The 19,768-nt window shown below is 43.6% G+C and overlaps 1 protein-coding gene across 1 annotated transcript in view; it reads left to right on the forward strand.

Annotated features, from left to right (window-relative positions):
* Positions 1-2,223: 2,223 nt before the first annotated feature.
* Positions 2,224-19,768, forward strand: part of fuss (SKI family transcriptional corepressor fussel) — a 52,658-nt gene continuing 35,113 nt past the window's right edge. The window contains exons 1-7 of the mRNA XM_080280403.1: positions 2,224-2,325; positions 8,871-8,969; positions 9,707-9,831; positions 10,895-11,041; positions 11,784-12,039; positions 13,001-13,683; positions 13,807-14,050. Of these exons, the coding sequence (XP_080136529.1) occupies positions 2,224-2,325; positions 8,871-8,969; positions 9,707-9,831; positions 10,895-11,041; positions 11,784-12,039; positions 13,001-13,683; positions 13,807-14,050 (1,656 nt within the window). The remainder of the gene's footprint in view (positions 2,326-8,870; positions 8,970-9,706; positions 9,832-10,894; positions 11,042-11,783; positions 12,040-13,000; positions 13,684-13,806; positions 14,051-19,768) is intronic.

Raw genomic sequence — 19,768 nt, forward strand, 5'->3', positions numbered from 1 at the left:
CTGCAGTGTCCAGTTAATAAAGTGGCACATGCAGAAGTAAACCGGTTAGAGAAAGGTGTTAGGGAGCTTCCATATCCGACGGGAGTATAGCCCGCGGTGGACTGTACGTAGAAGAGGCTCAGAGAAATCCTATTACCCTCCAATATTATGCAAATATAGTCTGTTCACTTTAACCTGGCCTAAAATTGTCATCCGTCTTGAATACTGAGCTGTGGCAAGAGATTAACACTGAGATACGATGCTAGTCACGAAGAAGTGCTATGGGAAGGACGTAGGGCCATAGTGTTGTCTTATTCCGCCACTGAGCTACGGGATATAAGCTGCAAAAGGACGAAAATCCCAGTCAAGTTAAGGTAGACGAATTTCAATAGAGTTTGTCATTATCATTAGTCTATTCTCTCTTTTCCCACCTATGGATGTGGTTTGTAAGATTCAGAGATAGAGAGAGAGAGAGAGAGAGAAGTATGCAAGTCACCCTACAGTACATGTTTCGCTAAATCTCTACATCACTATTATCTTATTTCTTTATTTATTTTTTATTCATTTACGTATTTTTAGCGTCAGTGATTTTATAAAGTACTAGTCTCAACCTTGAACCAGGTACACGTCATTTTATATATTCCTGCTTTTTTTTTTATTATTCAGATTAGATTGGGGTTGATGAGGGCTATATCTTATCTCTTCAGGTAGGAAAGTATGCCCTAAGGTGAATAAAACCGTGTAGATTAAGGAAGGTATCATCATCATCATCATCATCTTTATCTTCGTTGTCATCTTCACCATCATCGTTATCGTCATTATCATCATCATCACCATCACCATGATTATCATTATCATCATCTTCATCTTCATCATCATCATTATCATCACCATCACCATCATCATCATCATCATCATCATCATCATCATCATACCCTCTTCCCCACCTAAGAATGGAATGAGACGAAGAAATTTAGAATAAACTAAAAATTATATATATATTATCACAGTGAATGAATCGATATTATATGGAAGAGTCTAAACGCTGATGATCTTTTACTTCGAAGCCAATGATTTGATAAGGTAATGGCTTATATAAATAGTCTCCGTGTCATTAGGTATAAGAACCACGCAATACCCGCCATTCCAGAACTCATTATCTCCCCCGCTCCCACCACCCAACCCTCCCTCCAACTCCTCCACCCATCCCTGGCAGCCTTACAACCCCCCACCCACCTTCCCAGCAACCCCACCCATCCTCTATCCTCTCCCATCCCCTTTCCCAACATCCCCACCCACTCTGCCACCGTCCCCAGTCACCCCTCCAGCTCCCCCATCCACCCTTCTCTCATCGCCCCCTACCCTCCCAACCCACACCTCCACCACCCTCATTCATCCCCCTCCCCTCTCCCTTCTCCCCACTCCCCCATGGCTGGTTAAAAAAATGATTATTATATAAATTGTACGCGCGATCAGGCAACAAGTTAATCAGAGTTCCCCTGAGTGGGCAGAAATAGAGACCTTTTCGCTAAATTGGATATTATTGGTTGTCTGTATAATCCGGGCCGTGATATTGGCGAGCGGTGGACAGTGCTGTTTGGTCGCTAATGAACCGTAAGCTTGTGTTTTTGGCGTTAGTTGGGAAAGAGCACCGCTTTATTAATATGGTTTGTGCACATATAGCCGTGACTGACTGCTGAGCGCGCGGCATCACACTGAGCACTTACACACTCGCACATTTAGGCACACACACACACACACACACACACACACACATCACATAGCCGTATATCCCAGCTCACATACTCGTCATTAAAAATACATCATACAACATCATTCATCATGGACGCACTATTATTCTACGTTGGATTTTTTTTTTTAGACTGCTTCAGGAATGGTTCTTTGTCATCCTCGCCTCTCATTGTATCCTCAAGAGACATGTGAGAGAGACATCTGCTGACCGTAAGTGATACTGATTTTGTCTTGAAAGTCGCCTTACGGACAGAGGGCTTTTTATGGCAGCTAACTTTGAAAATAGGCTAAGTAGGATGCGTGAGTGGTTAGACAGACAGGAGACAGACAAACAAGCAGATATACAGGCAGATTGACAATGACAGACAGACAAATTGATAGAAAGTTAGAGATACAGAGAATCACCTTACACTACACCACCAAAAGTCTAAAATTTTCCCACCTTCTCTTTCCTTCAGGCCTCCTTCAAGACGCCCCCCGCCACACACCAAGATGGAGGGAGTAGAGCAACGCATCACGTCACCCATGGCCTCCGTGCCTCTCGTTCCTCCTTGCATCGAACAGTCTGAACCAAATTTAACCAAGAATAACCAGGTGAGATCAGGTGTCTGGATTTTTCAGACCTAGCTTAATTAATTCTAACCTAATCTAACCTAACCCGACCTAACCTAACCTAATCTAACACGTTTAACCCCATTATAACTTCAACTAATCTACCAAAATTTATCCTAACCTTCTCTAAAACAACTCGACCGAACCTAACATAGTCTAACCCATACTAACTTCATTTAACCTAGCCTAACCTACCCGCATCAAGATTTACCAGGTGAGAGAGGCAGGTGTTAGGGCTAATCCAGCTTAGCATCATCTGATTATGTAGGGAAATTTAGATACCACTGTCAGATCTAAATGTCCTGCCCCACACTTACAAATATCCGTGAATTAACTGAGACAACTTTACCTAAAAAAAAAAAAAAAAAAAAAAGGGAGAGAGAGAGAGAGAGAGAAAGAGAGAAAGAGAGAGAGAGAGAGAGAGAGAGAGAGAGAAGCAGAGCAGAAGACTAAAGGGACGTCGGTAAAGAAAGAAGGGTCAGAAGGGGGCGAGGGGAGTGAAGAGGATCCTTTAAGAGTGAGGAGTAGATGATCTTAGGAAGGTAGTGCTGGAGGATCTTAAGAAAATATGTGCCGCGGTGGTGGCGTAAGTGGAACAGGAGAACAGAGGAACGTGTGTATAAAAAAATGAAAATAAAAATTGCTTCGTACATCTCTAACAATACAGGAGAAGAGGACCTGAAGTTAGGAGGGAGAGGGTCATACGAAGGTAGCGTGTTTTAAGATAATGGTGTAAGCAGAATAGAAGACTAAAGGATGTAGCTAAACAAAGGCCGGTAGCAAAAGGCGGTATGAGGAAGGAGGGAGGTGGGGGAGTTGAGGAGGATATGAAAGTTGAGGCAGGGGGGCGGGTATCCAGGGGGAGCGGCGGCCCCCACGGACGCAAAGGTCAACACAGGGCTCTCTCTGGCTCACCGCTACCCCTTTGCCCTCTGACCCGTGCCCTAATCCCACTTACAGTCTAGCCAACTCTTTAAGCGCCGCAGGTGGAGATCAAAGAAGACCTCGAAGCCTCCTTTGTGTGGGGCTGAATAACACGGGCAGCTTGAATACACCAAAGAGACATTCTTAATGACGGGGGAGCTCCAGCAAGGCTCCTCTCTCTCTCTCTCTCTCTCTCACTCTCTCTCTCATCCACTTCTCCTCCACGTGCTCCATGCATAGACTTTCCTGAGCCTGAGCTGCGTATAAGAAGGCTCGACTATATGCTTCTATATTCATTCACAGGGTCGTTTCGTAACACCTCTTTCTTAGCGATTTGTTCCTCACGTTACACTTCAGTACCCTCTTGCATGTTATTGATAGTACACGTCAGTATCAAAACGATGTAAGTAGCAAGCAAGGAATGTTAAGTCGTAATAATGGAAAATAAATCGCCAAGGAAGAGGTGTTACGAAGCCTCCAGTGCCACCTAGAATACGACCCTCAGTTGCGCATAATTCACAACCGAAGTAAAGTGAGTAATAAAGTGAAAAATAAAACGAAAAAATATTTAAAAAAAACTATTCACTGTTTTGAGACTTGTCCATTGTAAAACCTTGCCTATAGTCTGTTTGCTTTCACTCTATGGAACAGGGCCACTAGCACAAAGTGGATACTAAAGCTCCCTAACACCTCTTCCTTACCGACTTATTTTTGGATATGGGTGGCTAATATCGCTTTGTGCTTATTCATGCAGACCATGGTGATATTACAATTATTTAAGGAACACAGAAATGCTAGGTGTAATAAGCAAAATAAATCGCTCAGGAAGAGGTGTTAGGGAGGATCCTTGACCGACGAGAATACCAGCCTCAGTCGCAGGTGCATTACAGTAGACTTGGGCCTTGGTTATGAGGTAGGAATGAGTCTCCTTGGTTACTAGTCAAATTAGCACTTCAGTCTGGCTGCGCCTGGCCATCAACTGGGCTGAAAGGGGTAAGGGATTTGTGTGTGTGTGTGTGTGTGTGTGTGTGTGTGTGTGTGTGTGTGTGTGTGTGTGTGTGTGTGTGTAAGTGCGCGTTCGAAACGAAGAAGGAACCAAAGGCAAGGAACCCGGAAGATAGCTCCCTCTAAGAAATAAATAAAATCAAAATAACAGAGAGCCAAATTAGAGTAAACGCCTTATAGATTCAGCCAATGTCACACCTCAGCATTCACGGTGGAAAAAGAGGACAATTTTAAGCCAGGTTAGAGTGAACAGAGTATAGGCTTCCTCATGAATGCCTCCCCAGGTAACTCTCACCCGCTAAAGGTAATCCACTCCTCCTCCTCAGACCACAGCTTAGGATTAGACGCTATTAAGCAGATTGCAAGACGTTTAATCCTACTAAGATATTCATAAAATCAATGAATAACTACGGTACCTTGCTCTGGGGGGGGGGGACTCAGACGCAGTGCTGTACCTACTAACCCATCGTCTCTCTCTCTCTCTCTCTCTCATGGTTAGGACAAGTCTAGTATCTCTGTGCTGAATCGCCGGTTAAGGAAGCTCCCTAACACCTCTTCCTTACCGATTTATTCTTGGATACGGCTAGCTAATATCCATCCTCTCTCTCTCTCTCTCTCTCTCTCTCTCTCTCTCTCTCTCTCTCTCTCTCTCTCTCTCTCATGGTTAGGACAAGTCTAGTCTCTGTGCTGAATCGTCGGTTAAGGAAGCTCCCTAACACATCTTCCTGACCGATTTATTCTTGGATACGGCTAGCTAATATCCTTTTGTACGTGATTTATGCAGAGTATATGATATTAGAATGATTTAAGTAACACAGAAGAGGACGGCAAGGGATAATAAGCAAAATAAACCGCTTAGAAAGAGGTTTTAGGGACTCTTTAACCCCCTCATGATAGGGACAACTCTACTATTCCATCCCAGGTAAACAGCAGACGATTTTATTCAGCTGAGACTGAGTCACGGGAGCCTGAGAGTGTTGATACTGTCACCATCAACCCTCTCATGGTCGGAACAGCTCTAGTAGTGAATTAGTAGCGACAGACGATTTTACTCAGCTGAGTGTAAGTCATAGTTATCCTGAAGAATCATGACATCATCAAAAATTAGGGGAAAAAAAGGAAAAGAAGAAGAGAAAAGAAGACAAGAATGAAAGAAAGAAGAAGAAAGAAGGAAAAAAAAAGAAAAAAAAAGACAGGCAGGCAGGCAGACAAACAGGCAGAAAGAGAGAAAGAAAGAAGGGAAAAAAGAAAGAAACAAGAAAAAAGGAGGTAAAAGGGTAAAACTGAATTCTTGACTGGAAGGATTAAGACTTTTTTGTGTGTAATGTAAGACTCAAGTCCCTTTAGACGAATTTTGCAAGACTCTGAGACTTTAATTCACTTTATTATAAGAGTGTTGAAAGGACGGGTACTTTGCGTCATAATGGTAAAGAAAAATATTAAGTGGAGCGTCAGTAGGAGCTGGATACGACTGTGGATATGAAGAGAAGTGGCAGAAAGTGGGATTGTTAAAGAGCTGGGTACGTAGGCATATTAACGAAAAGGGGAAATTACTCTCACTATCTGGTAGGAGTGAGCATCTTTATTTTTTCCTGCCTCAGAGTTGGCAAAGCACGGTCTTTATCTTGGAGGAGGAGGAGGAGGATGGAGTGGTTCTAATAGAAAGCATTGCCTAGCAGTTGGAAGCATCCGGGAGACTTAGAGAAAACGGTTTTAGGGCTAACTTTTGCATCGCAACGGAAATAATTTTAAGGATAACTGTGGAATTTCTTTTGTCTGTACGTATTTAAAACAGCTACATTCATCCTCTACTTTCGCTGATGCTCGAAACAGACTTAAATCCTTCCATAATTAATTCTACCCTCTTGAATTACCAAAAAAAAGTATCTTTGTGGAGCCTTAAAAAAAAAAACACCCACACACACAAATCAACTCTCTGGAATTGCGCAAAAACACTGTCGAGTCATCCAAACAGACGTACTCAAATTAACCCCGGTGTGACTCCAAAAAAAAATCGAACTCAAATTTTCTCCATTAAATTACGTTAAAGAAAAAAAAAATCTACAGGGGGAAAAAAACACAGAAATTAACTCTCTTGAACTGCGTAAAATTAGCTCCAGGAAGTAAAGAAAAGAAAAAAAAAAAAAAGGGGGCGTACTCAAATTAACTCCCCTGAATTACTTAAAAGGATTCTTGAGGTCCCCACAAGACGTGTACTCTTATTTGCCGTCTTCAGGTACGTAAAAAATATAAATCGGTGAGGCTTGAAAAAGAAAATGCTTATAAACTGATCCTCCAATTGTAATAAAACCAAGTTGAGACAAAAAATTGGATAATAATAATAATAATAATAATAATAACGATATGATAAAAAAATAAAACTAAAACATGTACTCAATTTGCCTTCCTTGACATACATAAAAACATTTTCACCGTGGAAAAAAAAAATGAAATTATCTCTTGAGTAACGTGAAACATTTAAGGTCTGAAAATGTGTAGTCATAAGTTTACTCCTTTAATTACGGAAAAAAAAAAATCTCCCTTAAAACCGGAGATGCAAGCCGTACATAGACGTCCGCATAAAAAAAAAAAAATTCTCTCCGATGACCTTTTGCTATTATCATTATTATTATTATTATTATTATCATACCTAGATAACTTAATTCAGACTGGAGGAGTTAGATATTTATTAACTCCTTCACTACTAGGCTGTCCTTGTCTGAATTAAATCATCTCTTGGTAACTAGAGAAACAGAAAAAAAAGATGTGTCCCCGAACTGAAAATTCTAAGCCTGAAAACCCAAAGGTGAAACAAAGCCCATTTACTGCCAGCCATTTTGAAAAACCATAAAAAAAAAAAAAGCATGATATATTTGGCTTTCCTATCTCGATGCTGATTGCGCACTGTTACGTGGCATGCAGGCTAACCACAACTGTTCAATAAATGGTTCCGTCAGAGATTAGGAATTTGCATTAACTTTTGCGCTCTAAGCATTAAATATGCGGCTCAGGGAGAGCGAGGAAGACAGTGGTGGTGTTTGTTGGGCCAAAAGTTTTTACACGCGCACACACACACACACACACACACACACACACACACACACACACACACACACACACATTCATACATACACATCGTTACCCTTCTCACCCACCCATACGCCCCTCTACAAACACAAACACACATATATACATTCACACACCTTAACCCCTCCTCCCCCACACACATCCTTACTCGCACCCCCAACACACACACACACACACACACACACACACACACACACACCTCCTCTCACCTGCCGCTCATTCATCTCCCCTCATCCGTGACTGGCCGCTTCTGTGATAGGCGAGAACTTTCCGGCTAACGTTAAAAAAGACACGTAGTTATGAGAGGAAAAAGCAGGTGCCTGGATACTGCAAAAGATCTCTACATAAAACCCACCGAGGCGTAATGGGCTGGCATTTATAAAGTCTCCTAAGCTTGAGTAGGTGGTGGAGAAGGACGCCTCCTTATGGTGGCACTGCTATAACCACTGACCGGATATACAAACGTCCCTCGGTTCCCCCTATTCCCTCAAAATAGATTGGTGGACTGCAGGGGGAGGTAAGTTTCAGCCTTCACTCCACCGGGTTCGCAATCAGATGAACCTAGAGTCACAGCAATAGTAACAAGTATAAGTTTAAGCTGTTTATAAGATTACTTGTGTATCCTTTTGTCTTCACACGGCCACCAGACACCTCACATCAAATTAAAGCCAATATTAGAGTGACAAATATAAACACAAAGATCTGAAATAATTACTAATCGATCTCAAACTGAAATGGAAACCTGTTATTATCTTGAGAAATGGTTTGGATTGTTGTCATCTTTGTTGTGGTCTCCCGATTCATTTTTACGTGAACCTGGTGGACTACAGGATCAGGATGCCTTTCTCCTGCAGTCCACCATCTTCATTTCTGCGGATAGGGAGCGAGAGGAAGGACGTTTATATAACTATGGACTCGGTTATATCGGTACCACCACGTGACGGCGCCCCTCAGCAGCGCCCAATGGTTAAGATCCTTTATAACTACGGCCCCTGAGGTACCTTCCTTCTGGGCGGGTTATTTAAACATGGCGCAATTGTGAACCCAGAAAAGAGAGAGTCAACAAGGGGGATTCCTGGCGCGTTTGAGTTTGAATCTCCTGCGCGATTACATCAAAGGGCGCGGGTCAAAGGGCACCAATTAGTGAAGATTTCTTGCCAAGGTGAGCCAGAGGTATTATGAGCCGTGTTTGGTGAGCCACGGGGGGTTTTTGAGAGCCATCCTGGTCCCCCTCCTGAGCCGCCCCTCCTTTCTGCTTTGTTGACGTCCTCTATACTTCTCTGCCTCTACCCTTCTCTCTCTCTCTCTCTCTCTCTCTCTCTCTCACATACATGGAAGCTCCCTCAACACCTCTCTCTATTTATTATCTCTCTCTCTCTCTCTCTCTCTCTCTCTGCATTCAATCCATCCATCTATATATCTACCCGGCTATCTCTGTGTCTATCTAACTCTCTTACTACCTACCTACTTATCTATCTATCTAACTACTTATCTATCTATCTCTCAAGCAGGTAGGGACAGTGATGCTCTACGGGGTGCCCATAGTGTCTCTCAACATTGACAACGTGGAGAGACTCTGCCTGGCACAGATCTCCAACACACTCTTGAAGGTGAGGCGCCTATAGTTTGGACGAGAGAGAGAGAGAGAGAGAGAGAGAGAGAGAGAGAGAGAGAGAGACAGAGACAGAGACAGACAGACAGACAGACAGACACACAGACAGACACACAGAGACAAACAGACAGACAGACTTCAATGGATATATGACTAATCTCCAACAAACTCTTGAAGGTTAATTGGACAAAGGTGAAATACAGGTGTGAATAACGAGTGAAGGACTGTCTATCACTTCTCCCGAGGTGGCTAAATACTGAAGGATGATGGTGTAGTGAAGAAATGAATGATGAATGAAAGTATTGTCCATCTCCAAAAACAGATAATTATTAAGTGAAGGAAAAATGAAGGCTTGAAGTTATACATTCATCCACACATTCACCAACACGACATACTCACCAACATAATTATTTACTCCCACACCGACCCCACATTCATCTCCACATTCATCCCTATCCTCAACCCCACATTTAGAGGTGCCGTGTCTACCCTTCCACCCCTACACACGAACTCACTCACACACTCACCCCATTCACCCCCACACTCACCCCCATTCACCCACACACTTAACCCATACACCTGCACACTCATCCCCTCTTGTTCCCCCTCACATTCACCCACCAACCCCCCCAACACACACACACTCACCAGCACATACACTCTCACCCACACTCTCACCCACACACTCACCCGCATCGTCACCCCCACATTCAGCGGTGCCGTGTCTCCCCCAAGCAGGAGTTCAGCTACAACGAGATCCACAACCGCCGTGTAGCGCTGGGCATCACGTGCGTCCAGTGTACCCCCGTGCAGCTCGAAATCCTCAGACGTGCAGGTGCCATGCCCATCTCTTCAAGGAGGTAGGCAGCATTGGTTTTCTTATTCTTCGCTTAAATATCTTCCTTTTTAGTTGACTTTTCCTGCTTCTGGACAATTCTTTTCAACTCGGGAAATGTCTCTCTTATCACTGGAGTTTCCTGGGGCTTTATCTAACCCCTCCAGTTCTAAAATTCTATCCTAATCTTAACATTGTCAGGTGAGAGCAATAATATAGGGAAAAAGGAATCCCAGGTCTCAGTAGGTTATGCTTCAATCTTCATTTCATTTCTCCCTTCTTTGCTCTTCCTTTCTTTTTCTCCTGTTTCTTCTTTCTTGTTTTTTTTTTCCTTTTTCTTTCTTCCGTCTTCATTCTTCTTTCGGTCTTTTTTCTATGTCCTTTATTCGTCAGTCTTCATTTCTCTTCTTCATTTCTTTCGTGTCTTTTTCAGCAGCCCTTAATTTCGCATCTTCTGCTTTTCACTTTCCTCTGATGGCTAAGACTCCCAAGGTGAGAGGGGCTTGGTGTCTTTCTCAGCCCATTGATTTTGCTCTTCGATATAAGACATAAAATAGGGAAGTAACAGACATGCCCTAAGAGTGAAGCAGACGCAGTGAAAAAGAAGGCCAACTCTTGTTCCTGTCTACACTTTTCTACAGATGCTGATGTGAAACAGAAGCTTTAGAATCGTGGGTAAATTTTCGTCCCTAACTGTACACTTATGCAGATACAGGTGTGAGGTAGACGCAGTGGAATAGCAGATGCATGAACATTTAATCCATGACTACATTATTTTCTATAGAAGCTCTTCGATGTGACGCATCAGGGAGGACAGAGAGGGACGGTGAACTTTTGCCTCTGCGCTTTTCTACAGAGGCGGGTGTGAAGTAAAATAGATACAGTAAATCAGCAGACTAACTCTTGTCCCTGCCTGTACAGAAAGAAACGCAAATATCTTCCCAGGGTCTGACGAATAGAGAGGGGAAAAATCGAATCATCTGAAACACACACTAGCGGAGACAGGGTTTTCACTGTCCTTCGCCCGTTGTAAATAATCTTCAGACGGAACTGGGAGGGTAACTGGTTCTCTGTGCATTTCCACCAAGGTGCGGGATGATCACCAAACGGGAAGCGGAGCGGCTGTGCAAATCCTTCCTGGGCGACAACTCCCCACCTAAGCTGCCCGAGAACTTTGCCTTCGACGTGATGCATGAGTGTGCGTGGGGATGCCGGGGATCCTTCGTGCCATCAAGGTAAGGCCCATCGAACGTCTTTGATTTTTTTTTTCCTTTGTCGTTGTTTTTCTTTTTCCTTCTTTCTTCCTTTCTTTCTAACGTCTTTTGACTTTTTCTCTTTCTTTTCCACTGTTTTACTCTTATTTTATTTCTTTCCTTTTTCTCGCCTCGTGTTATTGTGGTCAGAATACCCCTATCGGAGTGGCGACCATGCATACAAAAAAATCGTATGGAAATAAATAAGAATAATATAAGAAGCTCGTCATGGGATACATCGAATTAGTATGGTGGATGTCTTAATTATCCTCTTATCGTGGCATTTTATTCAGCTTTTTGGAGGTCTCTCAAAATTAAAAAGATTTGTTTGTGGAGTTAACGTCCATGTAAATGACTAAGTTAAAATCCTGTATCGGTATCTGAGTCGGTTCATACGAGGCCCACTGCAGGACGGGAGGGTGGTAGCCAGAATTACCCTTTTCCCATGTTGGTGAAGTACGAATGTTGTGATTTTTCTCGCTACATTATACAAGAAAACACCCAGCAACTCCCCACAGCACTTTTCCATCCCTATACACCTCCTTGCAAGACACCTCATCGCGCCCACGACTTCCTCCGCTGTGCTTTTTCCTTTCAGGTTTATTTCTACATGGAGGAAATATCGATTGTGTTTTAGTACGCAATTTTTTTTTGGGGGGGGCGACATTATGACATTGTTGCTGCGGCGCCAAGATTTACGTAATAATTTCTTTTTTCCTCACAGATACAACTCGTCCCGGGCCAAGTGCATCAAGTGTCTGTACTGCGCCATGTTCTACAGCCCTAACAAATTCGTCTTTCACTCCCACCGCCTCGCCGACAGCAAATACGTGCAGCCAGACGCCGCTAACTTCAACTCCTGGCGACGGCACATTCGTCTGTCCGGAGACCCGCCCACGGAGATTCTACACGCCTGGGAGGACGTGAAGGCGATGTTTAATGGAGGCACACGCAAGCGGCTCATGGCAGCGAATAGTCAGGTAAAAGGCGTGTGTGTTTTGATGTGGTGATATAGGGTTGAGTTCTTGGTGTGTGGGTGTTTGTATGTGTGTTTCGGAGGTGTGTGTGTGTGTGTGTGTGTGTGTGTGTGTGTGTGTGTGTGTGTGTGTGTGTGTGTGTGTGTGTGTGTGTGTGTGTGTGTGTGTGTGTGTGTGTGTGTGTGTGTGTGTGTGTGTGTGTGTGTGTGTGTGTGTGTGTGTGTGTGTGTGTGTGTGTGTGTGTGTGCTTTGGAGATTCGCAAGACGTCTTCCTCGGCGATTTGTTCTGCTTGCTGCACCTCAGTATCATTTCGTTTGCTACCGATACACATTATATCGATCTTGAAACGACGTACAATAAGTTACGTATGAGAGAATATTAAGTGTAGGAGGCAAAATAAATCGCTAACGAAGAAGTATTACGAAGTCTCTTATGCCACCCAAAATACGGAGCACAGACCATTTTTCAAGTGGCATAGGCGTAGCACCTTCTCCGTAGCGATTTATTATGTATATTACGCCTTAACATTCTCAATTATGTTATTTTTTTTTGCTTTAATATCGACACAGTTTGCATTAGTATCAGAAGGAAAATGTTGAAGCGTAATGTGCAGAATAAATCACTATGGAAGAGGTGTTACGAATCTCCGAAGTCACTTACTCCGACATTCTCGTAGGTTAAGGAAGTTCCTTGACACCTTTCCTAAGCGAATCATTTTGTTTCTCACACCTTACTGTCCTCTTCTGTATAACATAAATCCTTCCACTATCGCCATACTCTGCATAAGTAGCGCACAAAAGGATGTTAACCAGGGGTATCCAAAAATAAATCGCTAAGGATGAGGTGTTAGGGAACTTCCTTTACTGACGAGATGAGCCTTATCATACGAGCCCAGTACTGATAGTGTGTCATACTGTCCTACCCTGACCCCACCAGCCCGTCACCAACATCATTTCTCGGTAGCGCCGGGTTCTCCCACAGAATGGCAGTCCCCGTGGCAGCAAGAGCCCCCGCCTTGAGACCCCCCTGGCCAAGCCCCCAGCCTTCCCGCCCCCAGCCATCAAGGCCGATCTGCCCTACCCGCCCCCCTACCTCGCCCCCCTACCTCCTCCCTACCCCACTCACCACAAGGACGCACACCAAACATTCGTGGATTACCTGTGGGGCTCCCGGGGGTCCCTGCCCCCTTTGGGTCTACCGTACCCCCTGGCCTGGCCCCGGCGTCCCCTGCCAAGCTTCCCGCCCCTACCCCTGTCGGATCCCAGACCAGATCCAGCCCCGGAGACTCGGCCCCCTGACACCGACCCGCCTACCCTCCGCCCCGCGCACCTATCCGCCTTCACCCCCGTCAATAGGTCGTCGCCGCCCCCCGCCGTGAGTGGGGGGCGGGGGGATGGGGGAGCGCCGCTCCCGGACTCCAGCAGACACTCCGACGACGAGACCGTGGACATCGAAGCCACAGACGACGACCTCGACTACAAAAACAACGACACATACAAGCCTGGCGGATCTTTCAAGAGCGACCTATACAAGAGCGATTCCTACAAGAATGATTCCTACAAGAGCGATTCCTACAAGAGCGATTCCTACAAGAGTGATTCCTACAAGAGTGATTCCTACAAGGTTGACTCGTACAAAAGTGACTCGTACAAGAGCGATTCCTACAAGAGTGACGGCTACAAACACGATGCATACAAGAACGAAGGCATGAAGGCGGACACAGCGAGGACAAGCGGGAGGCAGATAGACCATGAGACCGAGATACACAGAGCCGAGGAATCGACGCCGGGGGAGGCAGAGGTGGAGGAGCCTAGTCATCGCTCCAGGCACGAAAGCCGGGAGGAGCGGGGAGGGCACAGGGAGGAGCGGGGAGGGGGGAGAGAGGAGCAGGGAGGGAGGGAGGAGAGAGGACACCGTGAGGATCCCCCCCACCTTCCCCACGGGTTAGGGAGGAACAGCAGCCCCCTCACCCCCGCCACCAGCAGCATGGAGCCAGCCAGACCAGCACTCGAGGTAAGGCACAAACATCATCATTATCACTGGTATCATTGGTTTTGATTTTTATGTCTGTTTTGTACATGGCATGGATCAGACAGGTTCATCTGTCAGCACTCCTCCACCTTTCTCTTGTATTGCACCAACTTTCTAGTAATACCACAACAGTAGATCTAAGGTCAGCACACACCACCTCGTCCCATGTATTCCTCGGTCTACCTCTCATTCAAAGACCAGGCACCTCAGAATTCTACACCTTCTCTCCCAACACCCGCGATCCATCCTCTTCGCATATCCAGATCTTCACAGCTCGTCCTTTCGACTTCCTGCCTTATTCTTTCCACTGCAGGTCTTTTTCTCATCCCCACTGACTTAAGAGGCGCCCTTGATGTCCAGATATGTCTTAAATAACACATAGGGGGTCTGCTGGGCCTCAGGAAACGAACAGTCTAGTCTATGCCCAGAGTCGGACACTTGAACAAAATCCTTGCCAGTATATTTTACCTGTGATACATGATTGTTCTGTTGTATGGTATTTATGAAACTCTTTGGCACTGTACACTATTCTGCATTTTTTACTTATCTATTTATAATTCACGTGTTTTAATACTTTGATTTCTCTCTTGTTCTGTTCATTTTTAAATATTTTTCTGCTTATTCATTTATCATTCATCTATTTTTACATCTTGATTTCTCTCATGCACTGTTCATCTTTCTACATTTTTACACTTCATTCATTTATCATTCATCTGTTTTTACTTTTCGATTTCTTTGTTTCACTCTTCATCTTTCTACATTTTGACTATTCATTCATTTATCTTTCATATGTTTTTACTTTTCATTTCATTCATCTTGCTACATTTTCCTTTCATTCATTTATCATTCATCTGTTTTTACCCTTTCATTTCATTCATCTTGCTACATTTTCCTTTCATTCATTTATCATTCATCTGTTCACCCGCAGATAAACAGACCGTAGTGCCTAATGTCAAAGTCTAGTATTTCATTCAAGGTTGCCGCGAGAAATACACGTTCACACAACAACAACAACATTACCCTAACTCAACCCACCCCTTCATTTCACCACAAATATCCCCTTCTTCTATGTGCACTCTAATTCTCTGCTTCCTAATATATGGCAGTCGTGTTACCTCTTAGTTAGGCTTCGTAAATGGGGAGGACAGGGTCCGTTTGTGACATTATTTTTTTCGTCATCGTGTTAATGGCTAAAACTATATTCTAGCAATTTTTAGTCTGCTAATAGAAAAATATGTGTCTGTGTTATATTTGTACACGAAATAAACAGGAACATTTTATTTTTGTTGTTATGTCAGGGTTTGCGAAGGTAGGTCATCCATTTTGCCCCAGATTCGGGTAATTTTGTTATTTAATAAGTTTTTCCTTCCTCAGATCATCATCTATTAAAAAAAAAAAATCGTGTACCGTGGGATGAATTGATACATTTTTTTATAAAGCTAAATAGATTCGTGTCTTTTTTTCTTATCAGTGTGAGATTAGAGACATATTGGCAATTTACAGATAAACACATTATATTTATTCACTCTCATTCACTCAGCCGCTTCATCACCATCACTATGGCCAGTATTCCCGTCGGTTAAGGAAGCTCCCTAACACCTCTGCCTTAGCGATTTATTTTTGAATATGGGTAGTTAATATCCTTATGTTCGCTAGCTACTGCAGAGAAAGACGATATCGGAAGGATTTATGTCACTCGGATGAATACAGTAAGGTGTAATAGACAAAATAAATAGCTTAGGAAAATGTGTTAGGAAGCTTCCTCAATACGGACTCAGGACTCACTGAATCATTCACTTTTACCCAATTTCACTATCACTCACTCCATCACTGTTACTAGCAATTACAGATTCACTCATGAGCTTCGTCTTCATTTTCATTATCATTCTCAGTCACCGTCACTGGCACTTTCACTCACTGAATCACCCACTTGTTCCACCTTCAGTTTTTAGATAGATAGATAGACAGATAGACAGATTGATAGCTAGACAGACAGCAGACAGACAGAGAGACTAACAGATAGAAAGGTAGACAAACAGACAGATAAATATAGATCACCTTCACTATATAGGTATACATAAAGATCACCTTTGATCAACATTGCACCTATCTCATGAGTCAATCAGATACCTTCACATTTCTTACACTGTACTGATCGCTGCACTTAAAAATGATTGCTAATTATCCACAAATCATTTAACTGCCGCCTCCGTGACCTCAGAAAATGTCCCCCCCTCAGCCTGTCTTTCATTGGTAATCCCAGGTCTTGAATTAAATGGTACCTGAAAATATTGGGACAGGTTATTACAGGTGTTCCTGAAGTCAGCAGTTCCCGGACGCATTTACCTGTAGCGGGAACGGGTAGCCATTTGCGGAGATAATAACGCCCGCTGCGAGATACTGGTTTGAGCTATGGCCACTTCCCACACCAGCAGCTTGAGCCAGAACACATTACACGGCGCATTCGTTATACACGGGTCTGAACATTTCTCACCCGCCCCATTATTCGGATTCCTTACGTATGTGTTTCTCCGAGGCGGTAATGGTTTTGGGGAATAAATATTGCGGTGGTATGTTTATGTGTGTGTGTGTAGGTAAGTGTCGTAAGGAGAGAGGGGAGGGCGGGAGGGAGAGTTTGGGGAAAAGGGGAGGCCGGGGGAAGGGAGGGAAGGGTTGGGGAGAAGGTGCTTTGGTGTTTGGGGTTTGCATGTGTTTTTGTGGGATTGTTCCTGGATGGAAGGTTGGGATGAAAGGTGTTAGATACATACACACACACACACACACACACACACACACACACACACACACATATACGTATATAGATAGATAGATAGATAGATACTCAGACAGACAGACAGACAGACAGACAGACAGACAACATAAAAGCAAAAAAGAAAACCTGAGAGAGAGCAAGCAGGGGAGAGTCGGCCGTATCCATTAAAAGAACACTCCCACAACTTCCCTATGCAAATGAACACCAGGGCGTAATGCACGGGGGAGGGGGAGTGGTGGTGCTATAATCAATGATCAAGACTGTTTGCTCCCGGCCGCCAGCTCGCCTAACTCACTCTCTGGCGCACCGGCAATAATGTAACCGGCTGTACACATAGAGAAAATCGCCGGTAAACAGAATAAACACGTGCTGGCGTCGAGACAGGGAAGAGGATCATTACTAGGAGTGTGTTATCGACCTCCTCCTTGATGTAATGGCGCTGGAGAGGGACGCCTTCACGCTGTGGCACCGATGTGACTGCCCGGTTATACGAACGTCACTCATCTCAAACCCTATCCACAGAGACGAAGATGGTGGACTGTAGGAGAAAGGGTAAATTTAGCCTGCAGTCTACTGGGTTCTCGTCCGTATGAACCTGGGGCAACAACAAAAACAACATCAACAACAACAACAACAATGGCTACCACCACCTACAATTCCTTCACTTTAACTTGGCCCAAATTTTCATCCTTTTGCAGCCTATATCACCAAGCTCAGTGGCAGAAAAGGATAATACTGTAGTTCTACATCCTTTCTGTAGCACTTCTTCGTGACTAGCATCCTATTCTAGTACTAATCTCCCATTATAACTCAGTCTTCAAGATGGAGGGATAGCAATTTTAGGCCAAGATAAAATGAGCAGAGTATAGTTTTTTACCACCACCACTACACCGTCCCATAGATTTCGTAACACTTCTTCTGTACCGATTTATTAATTACACCTTAGCATCCTGTTGTATGTTAAAAAGGGAAGTGAAGTCGATATTAAGACGATATAAATAACGTACAAGATAGCGTTAAGGCCCTATTCGCAGGTAAATCGCTAAGAAAGTGGTGTTACGAACCTCCTATGCCACTTAGAATACGGCACATGTCGATATTAAAACTAGACAAATAACGTACAAGTGAATGTTAAGGTACACTATAAAAATAAATCTCTAAAGAAGAATGTTAAGGTCTAATACTGAGATAAATCGCTCAAGAAAGGAATACTAAGATAAATCGCTAAAGCAGAGGTGTTACGAGGCCTCTTGTGCCACTTAGAATTCGGCCCTCGATGTGGCATAACCAATTAGGATTATTTGCAGAGGGTGACCGCTGGTTACACAGAGAGACGCCCGCTCAAACCATAGGTGGGGAGGATTGTAATTGTTTCTCTCTAGATAGATAGATCGATCGATAGATAGATAGATATTATATGTCTATCTATCTGTCTATTTATGTATATTTTATATCTGTCTATCTGTCTATATACGGTATGTATATATTAAATCTCTCTCTCTCTCTCTCTCTCTCTCTCTCTCTCTCTCTACATACATCTACATACATATATATATATATATATATATATATATATATATATATATATATATATATATATATATATATATATATATATATATATATATATATATATATATATATATATATATATATATATATATATACACACACATATATGTCTCTATCTCTGTCACTCAGTCTTTGTCCATTTTCCTTAATTGCAACAGCAGGCATTTGATTACCCTTGAGTGATTATACTGACAGCCATATTTATCAACTCTCCTAAACTTAAGTTTTGTTTGAGATTGTGTATCGTGTTGTCTTCACTCATGAGGTTGCCAGTCTCTTGAGAGCAAAAGCAGAGTGAAGAGTTGAGTGAAGAAAGCGCAGGAAAAAATAAAGAATGGGTGATAATATTTAAACTGTTACGGGAGACTCGTGTTTGGTAAGAGCTGGCCAGGCTCTGCTATAACTACGGGCCAGAGTCATGAGGAAGTGAGCCATGTCAGCGATTGAGGTCCTTGTCCGCCATTAATCAACCCCATGCCCTCTACCTCCTCTTGTTTGCGCACCGCACCGCTCACTCCCTCACTTATTTGGCCAGCGATTGAACTGTGAAGCCTCTGTAATTCGTTATCCAGACTCACATAATGGCCCCGTAGGAGTAGATACGTTTGCTGTCATAAGTCCTTGTGGGTGTATGGCTTTGAAGGCGTTGCTCCCACTACCAGAGCGATCAAAGGCCAACCACTTGAAAGACCCCTCGAGACCGTGGCAACAGTGTCGGCCTTGCACAGTCCCAATTTTTACCGTCATGGGGCAGCCTTAACCAAGACAATTTTGTGCAGAGAGAAAAAAAATAAAAGAAAGAAAGATAAAAAAATAAAATAAAAGTCCCTAGGGAACGCGACTATAATGTCAGCTTTGCTGTCTCATTATTCAGCGTCTGTGACAACTTAAACAAGAAAATGTGGTGTTTAAAGCAAAAATAAATAAATAAACAGATGAATAAATAGATAAATAAAAGCAATGAAAGTCTCTCGGGAACGCTGCTGTACAATAATGCCTTGCTCACTCTCATTTTTTAACGTCTGTCGCAACCTTAACCAAGAAAATTCTCTGTACAAAAAGGAAAAAAAAATGAAACGCTGCTGTAGAATGGCTGGCACGCTCAGTCCTTTGTCCGGCCTCATTTTTTAACGTCTGGGGCAACGTTAACCAAGAAAATTTGTGTATAAACCATGGCGGACCCGACCTGTTTGCCTTAGAGCTGGTGGCGGCAGAGAAAGCGGCCCAAATTCAATTAATATTCCCAAGTCAAACAGTGTGTTATATAGGAGGGAGGATGGGTGAGTGAATCGGGCCGTAACTCTCCACGGAGTGTCACAAGAAGCAGCTTGATGACTCGCGGCGAAGGGGGAAGA

The sequence above is a fragment of the Coenobita brevimanus genome, chromosome 84 (assembly GCF_032717465.1).
Source record: "Coenobita brevimanus isolate Jiangsu-jjx chromosome 84, ASM3271746v2, whole genome shotgun sequence".
In the NCBI taxonomy this organism is placed as follows: domain Eukaryota; kingdom Metazoa; phylum Arthropoda; class Malacostraca; order Decapoda; family Coenobitidae; genus Coenobita; species Coenobita brevimanus.